The 16,456-nt window shown below is 44.8% G+C and overlaps 1 protein-coding gene and 1 long non-coding RNA gene across 3 annotated transcripts; both read right to left on the bottom strand.

The window, feature by feature from the left end:
• Positions 1–4,750: 4,750 nt before the first annotated feature.
• Positions 4,751–16,029, bottom strand: HUS1 (HUS1 checkpoint clamp component). 2 transcript variants are annotated; one of them, XM_083470998.1, is made up of 8 exons: positions 15,929–16,029; positions 15,696–15,823; positions 15,427–15,603; positions 14,666–14,773; positions 13,341–13,415; positions 11,723–11,822; positions 5,783–5,902; positions 4,751–5,036 (listed from the first exon to the last, which is right to left on the bottom strand). In XM_083470998.1, the coding sequence occupies exons 1-8, from the start codon at positions 15,978–15,980 to the stop codon at positions 4,954–4,956; spliced, it is 843 nt and encodes a 280-aa protein (XP_083327124.1). In that variant the 5' UTR covers positions 15,981–16,029; the 3' UTR covers positions 4,751–4,953. The 2 variants fall into 2 exon arrangements, with proteins under 2 accessions (XP_083327124.1, XP_083327125.1); XM_083470999.1 differs by lacking the exon at positions 13,341–13,415 and having other exon boundaries at positions 15,929–15,996.
• Positions 6,568–11,714, bottom strand: LOC310691280. Its single transcript, XR_014518444.1, has 3 exons — positions 10,558–11,714; positions 9,588–9,923; positions 6,568–7,568 (listed from the first exon to the last, which is right to left on the bottom strand). It is a non-coding gene; the product is annotated as an uncharacterized lncRNA (long non-coding RNA).
• Positions 16,030–16,456: the final 427 nt, after the last annotated feature.

The following is a 16,456-nucleotide window of genomic DNA, read 5'->3' as shown; positions in this document are numbered from 1 at the left end:
TCTGATATTTCTTTGTTAATCATTTTTAAAGCCAAAATGGTGGAATTAAACAAATTTTCTGTCCAGTTTGCCAATTTATGCAAATCACGGTAATTCATGGCTGCACCTAAAGAAGGCAGAAGGGACCTAGAAATGGCTGTCCCTGTTAAACTTATACGATTGTCCTTCATATTATTGCTAATCTTAAATGAAGCATTTACTGGAATGCTAGAATACCACCACCAAAAAAAACTCAAAGCTTCAAGAAGCTTTTAAAAATCATTTTTCTCAGCAGCTAAAAAGCACTAACCAAGCATATTCCGCTTGCTGTAACTAAAAAGATTGCAACAAGGCCGAGAACAGAGCCCATTGTATTCGTGGGCCGTGTTAAAGAACCATATGGCAACTTGCTTTCTGTCCGGGAACCATGCCAAAGCACAAGAATGAAACAACTGGAACACACTAAAATCCCTTCACCCCCTCCCTTGCCAAGAGTCCACAATAGTTCCAAGACAGCCCTCTGTACATGCTCAGGGGAACACATCATAGGGCAGGACTCCTGAGGGAGGAGAAAAAAAGAAGAGATCTGGGAGGTAAAATCCAAGCGATGCCAATCTGGCGAGGGCATCCTTCAAAGCCAGGTTCATTTCCCAAACAAGAGGCGGCAAAACTGTAACGATAAGTGGTAGAAACGGTGGCTTCCCAGGGGGAAGGGGGGCCAACGCGATAGGGTTGAAGATGGCCTTTCAACGTGCCAGGAAACACTGGAACAGCTGTGGAAGAGCCTCTTCCATTGCAGAGGTGATTGTGATCTTGTCTGCTGGATCCTTATGTCCTTTAAGGGCAGAAAATAGTGGAGACAAAGTAGAGGTGGGCAGGTCCAAATAACTCTTTATCCAATTCAGCTGTCCAAGAATTTGTTGTAAATCCACCAGTTTAAAATGATCAGGGAACTGTAGTCAAGGCGTGACTGGAATGGCTGCAAATGCTGTCAGCTTGTGTCCCAGGCACGTAATAGGTAAAGTCTGCTGAATTTTTTCTTTAGCCACTGTCAATCCAACAGGTTTTTTCCTTTGCAGGATTTTGGGACACGGCGGAGGACAAGGCTGTGGCTAAAAGATGAGCTTTGTGCATCTCAGTGCCCACTGACTGGCAGGCTGTAAGCATATCTGCAATGGCTATATTTGATGTTGCCATTAGAAGGCGCTGCGCTTGCTTACAGTCCTCATTTGCAAGCTGGCGTACAATCAGTTCTTGTGCTGCCAGGTCCTGAACTTGCCACTTGAAGGTATTGTACAAGCGATCAACAAATTGTCCATAGGGCTTTGCAGGATCCTGTCTGATGCTTCCCCATCGGCCATCTCGCTCATTCCTGTCATCAGGGACAGAGGCCAGAGCCTCTTGGGCTGAGGCTGAGGTGGCTGCCCAATACCGAGGGTCGAGAGTTGGCTGTTGGGCAATGGTAAGAAAATTGCCTCCTCCCGTCAGCCCATCGAGAACATCGGTTTGGGTCAGCATGACGGGGGCTGGGTGTGCAGGAGCAATCACAGGAAAGTGATTTGGAGTATCAGAATCAAAAAGCAACAACGGAGCAGTGGTACAAAGAGTCTCTTCTTGGAGAGGAATAGTAGGAGCGGTGCCAAATGCCTTGGGCGGAGGAGGTGGAAGAGCAGGGGGTGCTGCAGAATTTGAAGAATGCAGGGGAGTGACAGGATGAGCCGAAGAGAGAATGTCCGGCGGTTTAGGAGGTAGGTTTGAGGCAGGCAAAGCGGGAACCGGGGGGGCGTTTGAAGAAACTGTTGCAGCAGCCAGAAGAATGTTTGAAGGAGTTAAGCACGACATAGCTTTGTAGACGTTACTCCAGGCATGCAAAACCTTTACATCAATCTGCGGATGATTTTGAAAGAAGTGTCCAATTTTTTTCCAATCGTCTAACTCCCAGTTTCCGTCCTGGGGGAACCACGGACAGTGAGTGTCCAGGGCTTTTATAAGGGACTTAAGGTCAGCTTTCCGAACAGCAAGGTTGTTACTGGCCAAAAGGAATTTAAGGTCTTTAAAAAAATTTTTCTGTGGTGCAGAGAGAGATTTTCCCATGATTGCAAGAGTTGCAAAAAGAGCAGGGAGCACTTACCGAGGGATCCGTAGGAGGATGAGAGAGAGGCGCCTTTTGCCCTGTCCGGGCGGAGATAAGTGCTGATAAGTCCGTAACGTAGTCCAGAATCACATTCACACGGGAGCTCTCACCGGGGATCCACTACGTGGATGATCGACGCGTCTGCAGCCCTTGCGGGGCGAGGTGAGAGCTGAACGTTGTACACACGGGAGCACTCACCAGGGATCCACTACGTGGATGAACGACGTGTAGGTGAGTGCTGAATAATGAAAAACAAACAGTCACACGGGAGCACTCACCAGGGATCCACTACGTGGATGAACGACGTGTTGGTGAGTGCTGAATAATGAAAAACAACGTGAAGTCCGAAGGCCTCACACGGGGCACCAATTGTCGAGTTACAGCTCGGCATCCAAAGAAAAATCAGTCTCACACCATGATAGGTTCCGAAATATGGCTGCTCCTAGGGAAATATGGCTGCTCCTAGGGCTAATGCAGCACAGCTTTTATTGTGTGAAATGTGTGAAATAGAAAGATACAAAAAATACAAATCAAGCAATTTGTTCTAGCCAGCAGATAAAGACCTTGGTACTAGACCATGCGAGCGATCAGGCCATGCTACGTTAGCCAATCATATGGGACAGCACGAGCTGTTCACGCGCTATTCATGCTCCAAGGATGCTTCTAGCTATGAGATCACCCTGCAACAATAAGAACTTTGCTCATGCTCTCATGTACAAGCAATCATTTTCCCACATCAGTCCAAGTTTTCATTTAAGAAAAAATTCTGTTACTTCCATGGCTGATTGGTGGCCACTGAATCTTAGCAAGTGTAAGTATAAATGAGAAGAGTTCCTAAAGTTACGGTTCCTATGCCTGAAAGGAAAGAGGATTACAAGTACAGACAAGCCTGGTGCTTCTTTTCCTTTCCCCTTTTTACAGCTGTAGATGAGATATGAGAACAGGAAGAGGGTGGGATTGTTTGAATTCTGCAGCTTCCTTGTGGGTTAAAGACATAGATCTCGAGTGCATGCTTCCCCCAAAGCACAGAGTGCCAGGGCCCTGCAGATAAAATGGTGGGACCTCTAGAAATTTCATCACGTGTTTCAAAAAATATTGCACTAAAGAGGCAACATACGATGCCTTGTGAAATTTTAGAATTGTCTAATATCAATATGCAGCACGCCAAATTTTGCAGGTAATCTTCCCAGAAATGTTAAAAATATAGAGACAGTCCAAACCTACTACATAAATACTTTGAAAGGTGAGGACACAATATTGGTGGGAGTTCCCTTTTCAACTTACAGTAATGTCTGATGGGTTTCTGATGGCATCTATGCTTCGAGAGGCTAAATTTATTCTGGCCAGCTTGAATATGTCACAAGACAGACATCTTGGATAACAGCTCCATACAGGATGAGCCAGGAATCCTGGGAACCAGCGTGTTCTAAGAAGAAAGAGAAATCCTGTTGCCTCCGAGTGCCTGTCTTGCTCCAACCCTGCCGTGCCTAGAGACAGCCAGTCAGCTCATGCATTCATAGCAGTAACCAGAGGAGCAGCAGAGAAAATAAACGCCCTGGTGCATCTGAATCAGTGCAATCGGATGCCTTCCTCTGCCCCAGCTGCAACAAAGCATGTCTCTCCCATATTGGTCTCTACAGCCACAGCAGGCGCTGCAACCTTTCAACCATTTGATTTCACTCCTCCATTGTTTCCTAAGACAGTTGGATGCCAGCAATGAAATTCCAATGGATTAGCAAGGTGTCTAAGACACAATTTAGGAGGTTTGTCTAGCTCAGGGGTCAGCAACCTTTTTTAGCCATGGGCCATCCCTCAGAACTTGTTGGGGGAGGGGTGGACTATATTGGGGTGGGGATGAACAAATTTCTATGCCCCACAAATAACCCAGAGATGCATTTTAAATAAAAGGACACATTCTACTCATGTAAAAACACGTTGATTCCCGGACCGTCTGCGGGCCAGATTGAGAAGGTGACAGGGCCGCATCCGGCCCCCAGGTCTTAGGTTGCCCACCCCTGGTCTAGCTAAATTAGTTCTTTCACACCTTTAATTTCAGAGAATTAAAAGAATCTAACACAGAGCTCAAATACAGGCATGGGTCTAGCTTTCACCTCACATCAGAGACTAGCCTACCTTAATAAGCTTTTGATGCCCAAGCCTGAATCTAGCACCTACAAACCTCTAACAGTATGATACATTTTTAGAATTACTTTACATACCCATAAATTAGTAAACTTCATTTATTGCTTAGAAAAGAGGATCCTCTTAATGATAAACATTGTTGCCTCTCTCTCTTTATATATATATATATATTGCCCAGTTAAAATTTATGATGTGTGTGCCCTGACCCTAGAAGTCCATGGCTACTTGGAAGTCAAAATCCTAACTGGGATCAATCTGTTGCCTAAATGGAAGCTCTGAGGGTCCTGGAGAAATTTAACATGACTGAAGTGACCTATATGCAGTAATGAATGATGGAATGGACAGGAGGCGTAGAATATATGGAACCGACAGGTGACTGAGAAACAAGATTTTTTAAAATAAAAAACCAACAGTTCTTTTGCTGCATGGAGCACCAGAATAACTAAAGATCTAATGGACTGTTTCTTTAATAAAATATATAGCCCAGTCAAACAATTTATTTTTACTTCTTCTATTTACCAAATATAAGGTATTAAATATACAGTTCTCTGCACAGAATCTGATTACAAAAGGGGTTTAAACAAGCATAGCAAGCACTCGTGTCCCCCACCCCGTCTCCCGTCTTCCTGTGCCTGGTTCAGCGCCTTTGAGAAGACACTGCAGCATTGAAAACAGGTGAGCTGGAACAACTGTTCAATTCATACAAGGGCTGGAATGAAATATTGAAGAGAAACATCTTCGTGGAGCAAGATGAAGTGAACAATCCTTTTGCTTGCAATATCTGCAAAACACAAGTCCATATTTTAAACTTCAAAGGATGACAGAGGGCCCAAAATATCACGTTCAACAATAGCCAACATTCTCCAGTTTTGAAGGCCACACAGATGCAGAGGCCAAGCTGCAGGAGGTCTGGAATATTTTGAGCATGGCTACCATCAACCTCCAAAACTTTTTAAAAACTTTTTCCCAACCAGGAGAAAGACAACAAAAAGAAAAGCTGCATCAGGTCCTCCCTCCTAGACAAAAGGCACTTTCAACAACCTCCACTTGACAGCGGACCTGACTCTGCCTACAGATGCAGATGCCCTGGTGGAGCTGGGCAAGGGAGGGCTGAGGTGAGTCATACATACATATATAATTTTATTTGTATGCCACCTTTCCAGTTAAAACCATGCTCCAGGTGGCTTACAACATGGGGGACGGGGACGGAACTTAATTACAAATATAACGAAAGTAGTCAAACAATAAAGAAATATCAAAATATACACAATCAAATTTCCACACAAATCATGACATCTAAAATAAAGATACGAAAAAATTACTATCAATAACAGCAACAATCCCCCCATGGTGTCCGGTTTGGCCCTAAGAATGCTGGTCCAAATACTCTGGTGTGTGGAAATGTTGAAATTTGCTTTTACAGGAAGGATGTGGCAATCCCTTCCAAACACGCAATATCTTCTTCATACACTGCTCTCTCGAGTGGCAAATGACTTGTTCACACAACAGGCCCAAAGGGTCACTTACTGCATAGGGCTTTTGTGGGATTCACTTGCTGCCCTGCAAGTAACTGGAGAAGTCTCTTAATGTCAATGCGGGCCTCGGCCATGGTCTCAGGATCTCTCTCTTGACTCGACTTTTGGGAGCCTACAAAAATTCACAAAAAATAGAACCTTTTATTAACTAGAACAATAGTTTTTAAAAGGGTTGTACATAATTTCCATTAACAGTTTAAGGCTGTAATCTGTGCATTTTACTTCCAAGTACAGTGGTACCTTGAGTTACAAGCGTCTCAGGTTACAAACACTTCAGGTTACAAACTCCGCTAACCTGGAAGTTACCTCGAGTTGAGAACTTTGCACCAGGGTAAAAACGGAAATTGTGTGCTGGCGGTGCAGCAGCAGCAAGAGGCCCCATTAGTGAAAGCACGCCTCTAGTTAAAAGAACGGACCTCGGGAACGAATTAAGTTTGTAACTAGAGGTACCACTGTACATATGAATAGGATCAACCAGCCAGTATGTACTATGTTCTATTCCTCATTGTGATAACCACCTCATACTTCCATTTCAGAGAGAACAAACCAAGGCTAGTAGCTAACTTGTCAAAAGGCAAGATAAGGCTCTCAGCAGGGCAGTAGCTCTTTTTGGGGGGCTGTTATTGGGTTATTGTTCTTATTTTGCTTTTATATATTGTGATCTTTTCTGTGAACTGCCTTGAGACCTCCAGGTATAGGGAAACGTATACATTCAATAAATAAAAAATAAAATAAATACCACGTGGGACCAGATCACAGCTCCAATCTCAGTCACACGGATGCTTGCATGAAAGTAAGTCTCTGGTTAGCTGTAGGAGCTACCAAAGCTGCCAGAAGTGGCTGAAGGAAGAGAGGAAGGAACTAGCAGTGGCAGGCACTGATGATGAACGTGTTGGAATGGGGCTCACTGACATAGACTACAGTAATATTCAGACCCTGTACTGCATCCAGCCAGAGGCTTCTGTACACACAGATTTGTTCATAGGCAGAGGTGCTGTATTGGCACACCCCCACCCCAGAAAAAAATCACTTCATCACAACAACCACCAGCTGAGCAAGTACCGCACAAGAGCAGCAAGCAGGGAGGCAGGCCGGCCCCTGAAAAGTGGGGACTTTGAGGGCTGTGTGTGCACATGAAGGTTGAGAGAAGTTAAAAGCCTCCATTGGTAGTGGAAGCAAAGATGGCAGCAGAGACACCAGCTGCCCAGTCATCACCCATCTCAACTTCTTCTGAGGCAATTGTCATCCACACAATCTGCCTCTTGTGTCTCTCACCCCACACAACTCTCTTTCCTCGGTTGGAGTAATCTGGGGTGATTTTTGCACCCCCTGGGCCTGGGCAGTGGGGACCAATTTCGCCAACCCCACGATATGTCTCTGTTCATAGGCTCCTGTGTGTACTGGTCATCATTGCAATACATTCAGGAAAAGGAGAAGACTAGTGTGTGTTACCAAAATGATTTTTCATAGTGCATCAGGTAATAAGCAGGACCACCAGGAGCCCCCAGTTTTAGTCATCATGTTTACCATGAAGTGTGCGCAACCATCTTCTGTCACACCTAACAAATCCTGGCCACCATCCCAACCTTGGAGCTGTATATCTGTCTGTGGAGATTATCTCTGCAAGTTGCACAGAACTTCAGAAACACATCACAACTATGGAGAGCAATCCCTGCCCCCAGCTGCAAGGAGGGGAAGGAAACTGGCTTCAATTATGTACCTTCAAGGTGCTCCAAGTATCTCTGAAGCACAGGAGCAAACCGAGAAACCCCAATCTTCTTCACAGATGCAAGGAAAGAGAACTCTATTTTTTCCCCCAAATGATATTTATTGAAAAAAGGATTTTTAAAAAAGATTTTATACCAAAAAAAGATTAAAATAAAAAGTAAAAATGAAACCATCATTTTTGTATTCTCTACTTTGAATACCTTCTTTCCTTGACCTCCTCCTCCTCCCTTTTCCTGTATCCTGTTTTATAACAATAACAGCAAATCCTTTCCATAATTCATAATATTCTATCATAACATTACCTTAATCTGATATCATATTATCTTATAAAAAAACCTTAAGGTTTAAAACTTAAATCTTAATTTTTTATCAACTTCTCCTAAACCCTAATCTTCTTGCCTAATTCTTATAACATTTTAATAAGAGCCAAATAATTTCATTTCAACATTTTGCTAACATTCATCAATTTTATAAAACAGTCCTAATAATAAGAATAAAAAGAAAAGAGTCCAGTCTTCATCCAACGTCCTTTTCTCCTGGTCCCGGGTTTGTCAGTCCTTTTTGTCCTGTTAATCCTGGCAACCTTATATCCGAGGCTCTTAAGTCACTTCCATGTCCCTTCCGTAGCTCTTCTTTATATTTCCCTTTTATTCGTGAGAACTCCAGCTTAATAGTGTTTTTGACCTTCTTCAACAAAACAATCCCTTTTCCATAGTCCAATCCAAACTCGATGTAAAATTTACAAGCATATTCCAGATTCCCTTCAAAGTTAGGGGCCCACACAGCTCCAAACATCTGACGACCCCTTTCCAGACTTGAAAAGTCCAAATCTCCCTGTGGGGGGGGGGGGGATCTATCCAGCCCCCCATTTCCGAACCAAACCAGATTTTTTCTTTCTAAGTCTGATTTTTTCCAAGTTCATTTACTAAGTCCAAAAGTTTGTAAGCCTGCTGGGTCGCAGCTCCCTCCGTCTCTGGCGCCCTAGATTCAACAAAATCCTCTTCTCTCAGTTGTTCTGTCATGGCACGCTCCTGTTTTAGTTCCTGAGTGGGCTCCCTATAGTTTCCGACAACCTGCTCAAAGGATCTGGTCGCATCAATCATAAGGTCCATCTTTTGACTTAACTGATCTAATAGGGCATTTATTTTGCAGAAAGCACCCAACAGTGCTTCTGAAGACATTGTTCTGCAAGGTCACCAAATCCTTTCCCACAGTTGTAATCAGTGACAGCTGGCAGTTCCCAGGAATTCCCAGGAATTGGTTACAATTTCGCAGTTCCCCACTAGGGGGAAAAGCTTTTTGATACTTTGTCCATATTTGTTCTTTTAAAAACGAAAGGAAGCAATGGAAGCTACGTTTCTCTTAACTATCTGTCAAAACCATTTGTTTCTGGTCAATGAGCTTCAAATGTCAATTCTGACACCCCGCTCCAGGGTCAGGGCGATGAAAAAATACCTTACTTTAGCTTCATTTCTGCAGGTTTAAACAACTCAGAAAGAGTCCCCCTTCTTTTCCTGCTACCGAAGGGGGGTTCAGCGATTTTAAATGATGAAGATCAAGCCTTTAAAAGTAGTTTCTTTAAGGCTCTGATTTGCGTTGTCTTTGCTTTGTTCTGGCTACAGGGAAACGGAAGGGTGACTTCCTGGTTGATCCTTTCCGTTCAGAACAAATTGGGGTAAATTTTTAAGTCCAATTCCTTTTAATTTCGCCAGTTCCTTTTTAAAATCCAAATACTCAATGTTCCAGTACTCACGGTTGGTTGTTTTAATTACCAAATTGTCCCAGGAAAAAGGCAGCGCTCTCCGGCAACGGCTATGCGGCTTCACTCCGCAGAAAAAGCAGTCTACTCACAGCACAGCGCCACTTCCCCCTCTTCACTTCGGAGCCCGTTTCTGGGTTCCTTAGTGGGTTGGGGGGCGCTAAAGGTGCCCGCCGAGTCCCACGGTCACAGGCTTCATCCGCCTGTGATTTTCAGAAGGGTCCCCGCTACGCCGCAGCGGAAAAGGCCCGTTTCTTGCGGAGCTTGTCCCTCCAGTTCAGAGGGAGTCCGCCATCGCCGGAGGCGCCACCCCGGAAGTCCCAAGGAAAGAGAACTCTAGTACTGTGCCTTAAAAGGGCACCAGCAAATCAAACTAAGCCCAACCCTCCCTTGCCGCAATGGAGATCAGCAGGATATTTTGCTTCTGCGCTACAAACAACCATCTTTGTGTCCATATTGGAGCTGTAGAAGAGGTGCAAACTGTTTCGGCAACTGCACCCGACTTCTGACGCCCTTCAAAGGACTGTGCAACTGCAGTGACAGTTTCCACCTCTCTCTATACAGTTCAAGCTGCAGAAGATGACTAGAAGGAATTCCCAAGTCTGGAGCTGGGAAAAGGAACAGGATATTGTGCTATGATCACGGCCTGCTCGCCGTTAAATTTCGGCATAACCCCTATCTACCGTGCTCCGTCCTACTTAACATCGCTTATGGCCGCGTCTCACCGATATGCCTTCATTAGAGCTAGGTTCAATGTTTTTCCAACAAACGTGCTGAGACATAGATTCACTAAGGGCCAAGTCCCTTCAATGTGTGCTTGTGAAATGAAAACATCTGAATCTCTACATCATGTTATGTTTATCTGCCCTATGTACAGTTCAGCTCGTGCAAGTATACTAAACTCCATAATTCAGCCTATGGCTGACAAACCAGTAGACTTACAGCTTGCCTGGGTTCTTCAAGATGTGGATCCTTATATTACCCTACAGGTTGCTAAATTCCTAACAGCCGTCCTCTCGTACAAGAGACGGAATGGAATGTTAGCTGATTATTGATAGTTATAAGAATTTTCTATAATGACATCAGATATTGATTTTAGCGTAGCGCCTAAATCTTAATCTTAATTTTTTCTTTTGAATTGCTAATATCTGACCTTGTGAGCTGTGAATTGTGTTATATTACTGGTGGCTTATACGAGCCCGCTGTTTTATTTGATTTGTTTTGTTGTGTTTTATGATGGGCGTAAAGCCGAATAAACATTTTGTTTGATTGATCACGGCACTTCTCCTTGCTTATCTGGTAGTGCACCCCGTCCCTGGTTGGAGACAAGAGGAGCCGTGAGATCTTGCAGTACAACTCAACGAGAGTTCTGTGAGATCTTGCAGGAAGCTGCCACTTCTTCTCGCTTCTCTGGTGGTGGCAGCGGCAGGGGTGGGGCACCTGCGAGAGTGCTGCCCCTTGGGATTCCACCCCCCAAAGCAGCTGGCTTAGTCCCCTTTATGGGTGGCCCAGCTCTGGCTGTGATAGCATATGAGATCAGGAGCAACACCTTGCAGGAGCAGCAAGAGCCTGACAACCACACCTTTTTGGTTAATCATGAAGATCAGTTAAAATTTGTGAACTCCCAAGAATACGGACAAATAGCTATTTTACCCTATCCTCTAATTCTATATTTGCAGAGGAGGTAGTGATTATGTTCTGGGCCCCGTGCACATAAGTAAATTCTCATAAAGTGGGGAATGCTCTCTAAGCACCCTCTCTGCCGCTCTCTCTTCAATCCATACAAAAAATACTAGAATTGAAGCTCCAGCAGGAGGCTGGAGGACATGTGGGAAAGTGGCTGCTGTTGCTGCGCTACCATGCGCATCAGCTGTTAGTCAGGGAGGCTGAGCAGTGTAAACAAAGCCCTGCTACACCTCTGGTCTCTTCTGGGCTTCCTCCGACGTCCTCTTCAGGCTCTGTGGAGGGTCTTCTCACCAGCCACAAGGGCTCTCCAGCTCTCTCCTGCCATTTCCAGGTTTGAATTGATTGATTGATTGATTGATTGATTTCATGGAACTGCATGTATATGTGGTCCCCTGCGAGTCGTAATACACCTGTATTTTCCCCATTCATAATAATTAATTATGTATATTAGTCCATTGTTTGAAGCTACAATGTTATTTCAATTATTTGACCCGCAAATCAGTATTTCCTTCCTTTCACTTTGTTACTGACATCTGAGCGTGGGGAAAGAAAACTATTAAAGACAGACTCAAGCTAGCTCTATTTTACAACAACTATAAAATTGGCTAAAAATTGTTGATTACTTTCAGAGCACTGCAAACCTATGCATGGTTACTCAGAAGCAAGCCCTTAATGCCTGATAAGTGTACACAGGACTGTAGCTTTTGTTGTGTACTTTTGTTAGGATCTGTTATCTGATAAGAAAAGAAAATTGCTTACCCCAGGGAGGATTCCCAAGGTCTTTAAAGTGGGTTGTAACACACACTAGATCAGTTTCTATTTTCAAGTTCATTTCTCCATTTAGATTTGCTTCTATTACCTACAATGTAAACAAAACAGTTTATATGCTTTTCACAACTACTAAATATATTCTACCAACACCTGTTTGTCAAGGGAATGCACTTATAACAATTAAGGTTCTATTCCTAAATATATGCCTCCAGACACACCTATAAATAAACGGAGACAACTCTGCTTAAGAGCTCTGCATCAACAAATCACTAAGCATCGAAAAGTCAGTTATATAAATTAGGGAGATGTGTAAAAAATATCATCCATGTGATGGTCTCTAGTACTGTGAACAATGGAACAAAAGTGTCAACTGACTCGGACAAATAAGTAAGCCTAGCCTTCTCTGGTGCTGGTAAACCAGAAGACTGATCTGCAGATTCGGCAAGTGAAGCTTTCCAGTGCCGAGACAACACCACAATCTACTAATGATTTCAGATCAAGCTGCTGTTAAGAGCAGGTAAAATTCTTGATAGCCAAAATTCCATAGCTACAAGTTAAACATGCATTTCATAAACATGCAATAAAAAAGAGGAAAATACTGTACATTCACAAGGTCAGTTTGGCAGGGATAACTAATTTGTATAGTCTTAGGGACCAGACAGTGGCCAGGGAATTATTGGCACCATCTTGCAATGAAGGCTGTACAGGTATACAGGACATGCAACCAGGTAAAGCATTCTATATAAAGTGTGTATGCTCAGGACTTTTTTCCAGTTGGCACGTCTTAGGTACGTTCCAACTTAACAACTTTGGCTTGGTGACCCCCCCCCCTTTAAAAAGCGCAATAACTTTGGGTGGGTGCTCCCCTAAAAAAGGTCAAGTTCTGGCACCACTTTTTCTAGGGAAAAAAGCCCTGTGTATGCTTACTTATCACTTACAGAGTCTAAAAGAGATGGAATGTTGCAGTGTGGATCCTTTTTCCTTACATTACTTACTGGCATAGGTTTTCAAGTGGTGCCACAGTGCCCTAGGGTGCTCTGAATGATGGTCAAGTTTTAGTTTTTACCAGGTATCCCACAAAGAACTGAAGAAGTTGGTCAAGGAAGCAGTGGATTCAAAAAGGTTGAGAACCTCTGGGTTGAGGGATCATATAGGTATGATATGCTAGTCATCTCCAGTGGCTCCAATTGCTTACCAGCTGTGTACTCAGTGAGCAATCCTGGATAACTAAATCTTGATGGGAGTCTTACGCACAAAGTATCAAGTGAGAGCCAAGACCAGGCACCATTCACACAATTAGCAACTGCAAGATGGTCTTTTCTAAAGTACATACCAAGCACAGGGTATCCAATCTGGATCAGTACCATGGTGGGGGTAAAGAATTAAAGCCCTCCAGCTTCCCCCAAAGTCCCAAACTAGATTAGCCACACAAGCCTATTTACTAAAAAAAAGAAAAAAGTAAGAAAAAATGCACAATTTCCAGTTGTATGAATGGTGTATTGTCCAGTTTGACCCAGCGGTTAAAATGATTGCATAAAAACTCATCCCAAGTGATGCGTCTCTCTCTCCCCTCTTCTACTCCCACTTTAAGAATCTAAGAACTTACTATAGAATTGGAGAGGTTTTTCATTCTCTCCACAACACTCTTCATGGTCTTCAGTGCTGGTAAATAAATGCTGACCTACAAAATCAAATCAACTGCTGTCAATTTAAAAGGGATAGAGTCACATGCAAGGGCACAGTTCTATATAGCAACTACGAGAATGTTGAAGGGCGTAAGACTGTGAGAAACTAGATTGATAATGAGAAAGGTTTGCAATAAAATGAACAATATATCATTATAAGCAGAAAGTGAACATTCCAGCAAGGCTTACAATGAACTATATAGCACAAAAATTATTGTTGCTGTTTTGAAGAATGCTAAGCAGCTGGCCACAGGCTTCTGAATAAGGTGCTGTTTCAAAGAACTTCCTCAGATAATTGTAAAAAACATTATTCACAAGGGAATGTTTACTCTCCCTTTCTTCTAATTAGAATAAGATAATTAAAGTTTTGTTTCATGTTTAGTAACTTATTTGGGGAGAGATACATTTCTGAAGTCCTTGCAGCTGTCAAAACTGTAGTCAGGGCCTTAAAACACTTTTGAGGAGATGAGTTTTGGGCTGAAATATGGATGCCTCCCTTAGCAATGAATTGTATTGGTGGTATGTATATTTGTTAACTGCTTGTGGGGAATAAACAACTGCTTCACATTAAGTGCAAACCAAGCCAATGAAAGGGGGAAAAAAGAGGTAAACTCAGGTTGCATTATTTGAAAACACATTTGCTTTTGGCTGTGAGAGTTTTGGCTCTGAAAATATTTCAACTGCCCCAAGTTTGTGTTGTTTTTAAATGGGCAGCACTCAAGAGCGAGGACCAGTTGGTAGGTATGTTGGCAGCCAAGTGTTAAGCTGAGTATTGTGAAGAGGGTGTGTGAATGGTACATTAGTTAGGGTTGCAAGTAATATGAATGGGCAGCAGTGCATGAAAGAGTGAATGTGGAATGGACTCAGGAGATACTATAAAGCACACTGTAAATTTTCACTGGTCTCCAATGGTAAAATACACATTCTCTCTAAAAAGAAGTTTTTGCACTAATTGCAATCCTTGGTAGAATAATGGCTGAATAATGGCTGTAATTCGATTGAATAATGGCTGTAATTCAAACATGAATAATGAAAAACAACTTTATGTAAAGTCAACTCATCCTCAGTTTACATTATCACAATGCGCTTATTAGCCTACAACACTTTTAGACTGAATGAAATCAATCATCTTAACTAAAAGGAAATTAATTTTGTTGTTGGAGTGGAATACCTTTGAGATGGGAAGTATTTGGAATACTGTTTAAACAATTTAATTTTGATATCGTGGAAACTGAAAGGGGCTCACATCAAAGTCCGGCACACTTGGTTCCCTGAAGTCATTCCACAGCTTTCTTGGGATAATACCCACAGGAATGTCGTGAGTCACGACACGGCTAGTGCTGGATAAAGAAGGCTAGAGAGAAGAAAACAAAAGGTTACATAACCAAAATTCACGACAGTAAAGGCTGTAATCCTATAAACACATATGGAAGAATGCCGCCTTTCTTTAACAAAAAAAAGGGGGGAGGGCTATGGCAGAGAAACTTCAGGTGTTCCAGGATGAGCATGATTACCTGGATCAACTTCAGTTCAGGCCTAGTTTTGGGACTGACTCATCCTCGGGATGAGTGTGGGGACAGGAGGTACTCATACTCTCAGCAGCTTTTGATGGCATTGATCATGGTGCCCTCAGCCCAACTGCTCAGATGGGGCTCAAAGGCACAGTGACAGTGGTTTCATGTCTACCTGCACAGGTGAGTCTAGAGAACAGCGTTGCAGGCGTGTGCTTTGGTCCCCTAGTACGAATGCTATGGGGCTCTGCAGGGCACTATTTGGTCCCCAACACTATTTGACCCCTGCATGCAGCCCGGGGGGGGGGGGGGGCGGCACTGGGACCTCTTCCCACCCTGGCTTCCACAATCTGGAGCTGGGGCGCAAATGGAGCTCCCCCTGCCGCCCAGGGGGAGGAATGCGACCTCACTTTTTCCGGGCAAGAATCTACCTGTTTTCCCGAGGCAGAGAGAGAGAGAGAGACGCCCCCCCCCCCCTGCATCCATTTCTACTCACCAATTCCACGGCGACTGTGAGGCAAGGACAGTGCTTGTTCGTCAACTTGATTTTCACCGCCTTCGCATTCTGTGCCGTCTTTAAGGCTCTGGATAGGTTTTCCGGCGTCACCTCGAGGTAAATTTCATTTTTCTCTGCGGCCACGCCCTCCATCTGGAACTCGTCGAAGACATTCCCCTGGAAGAGCGGGAGCGGGGGGGGGGTGAGACCGGGGCGCCCCCCGCCCGCCCGCCTTGGGGGCCCCGCCGCCGCCCCCGGCCCCGGCCTACCTGGCGGACCTGGCACCACAGGCGGGCGCCCCCCACGGCCCCTCGGGCGCCCGCCACGAAGACCAGCTGCTCGGCCGTCAGGCGCAGCGCGCACGCCTTGGCCAGCCTGGCCACCGTCGCCACGGCGCCTGCGGGAGAAGGAAGGAAGGAGAGCCGCGTGAGCCCCGAGGGAGGCCGCCCCGCCCCCGGAAAGCAGCGCCGCCTCCCCCCCCCCCCGTCCGCCCGCCACTCACGGCTGAAGTGCGCCAGGCAGCCCGCGTCCGAGATCTTGGCGCGGAAGCGCATCGCCGGCGGCGGGAGAAGCGGCCCTTCCTCCGCGCTTCCCTCGGGGGCCGGAAGTGTCGCCAAGGCCTCGGCGGCCCCGCCCACCCCCCGCGCAGGTTCCGCGGGAAAGGGCTCCGCAGGGCGCTCGCAGCCACTTCCTTTCCACCCCGAGTGCTCAGGAAAAACCTAAAAGGAAAACCCATCCTATGGAGTACATCTCCACCCCCCCCTTCCCAATTTTTGTTCCCTAAATAGTTTAAAATTCAGCTATGCATTTTGTATGCAGCTATGAAAGTGACCGCCGAAGAATGGATGCTTTTGAATTCTGGTGCTGGAGGAGACTCTTGAGAGTCCCATGGACTGCAAGGAGATCAAACCTCCCAATTCTGAAGGAAATCAGCCCTGAGTGCTCACTGGAAGGACAGATCCTGAAGCTGAGGCTCCAAGACTTTGGCCATCTCATGAGAAGAGAAGACTCCCTGGAAAAGACCCTGATG

This window comes from Podarcis liolepis, assembly GCF_965112155.1.
Source record: "Podarcis liolepis genome assembly, chromosome: 13".
NCBI classification, from domain to species: domain Eukaryota; kingdom Metazoa; phylum Chordata; class Lepidosauria; order Squamata; family Lacertidae; genus Podarcis; species Podarcis liolepis.
This window is presented reverse-complemented; position numbering and strand designations above follow the sequence as displayed.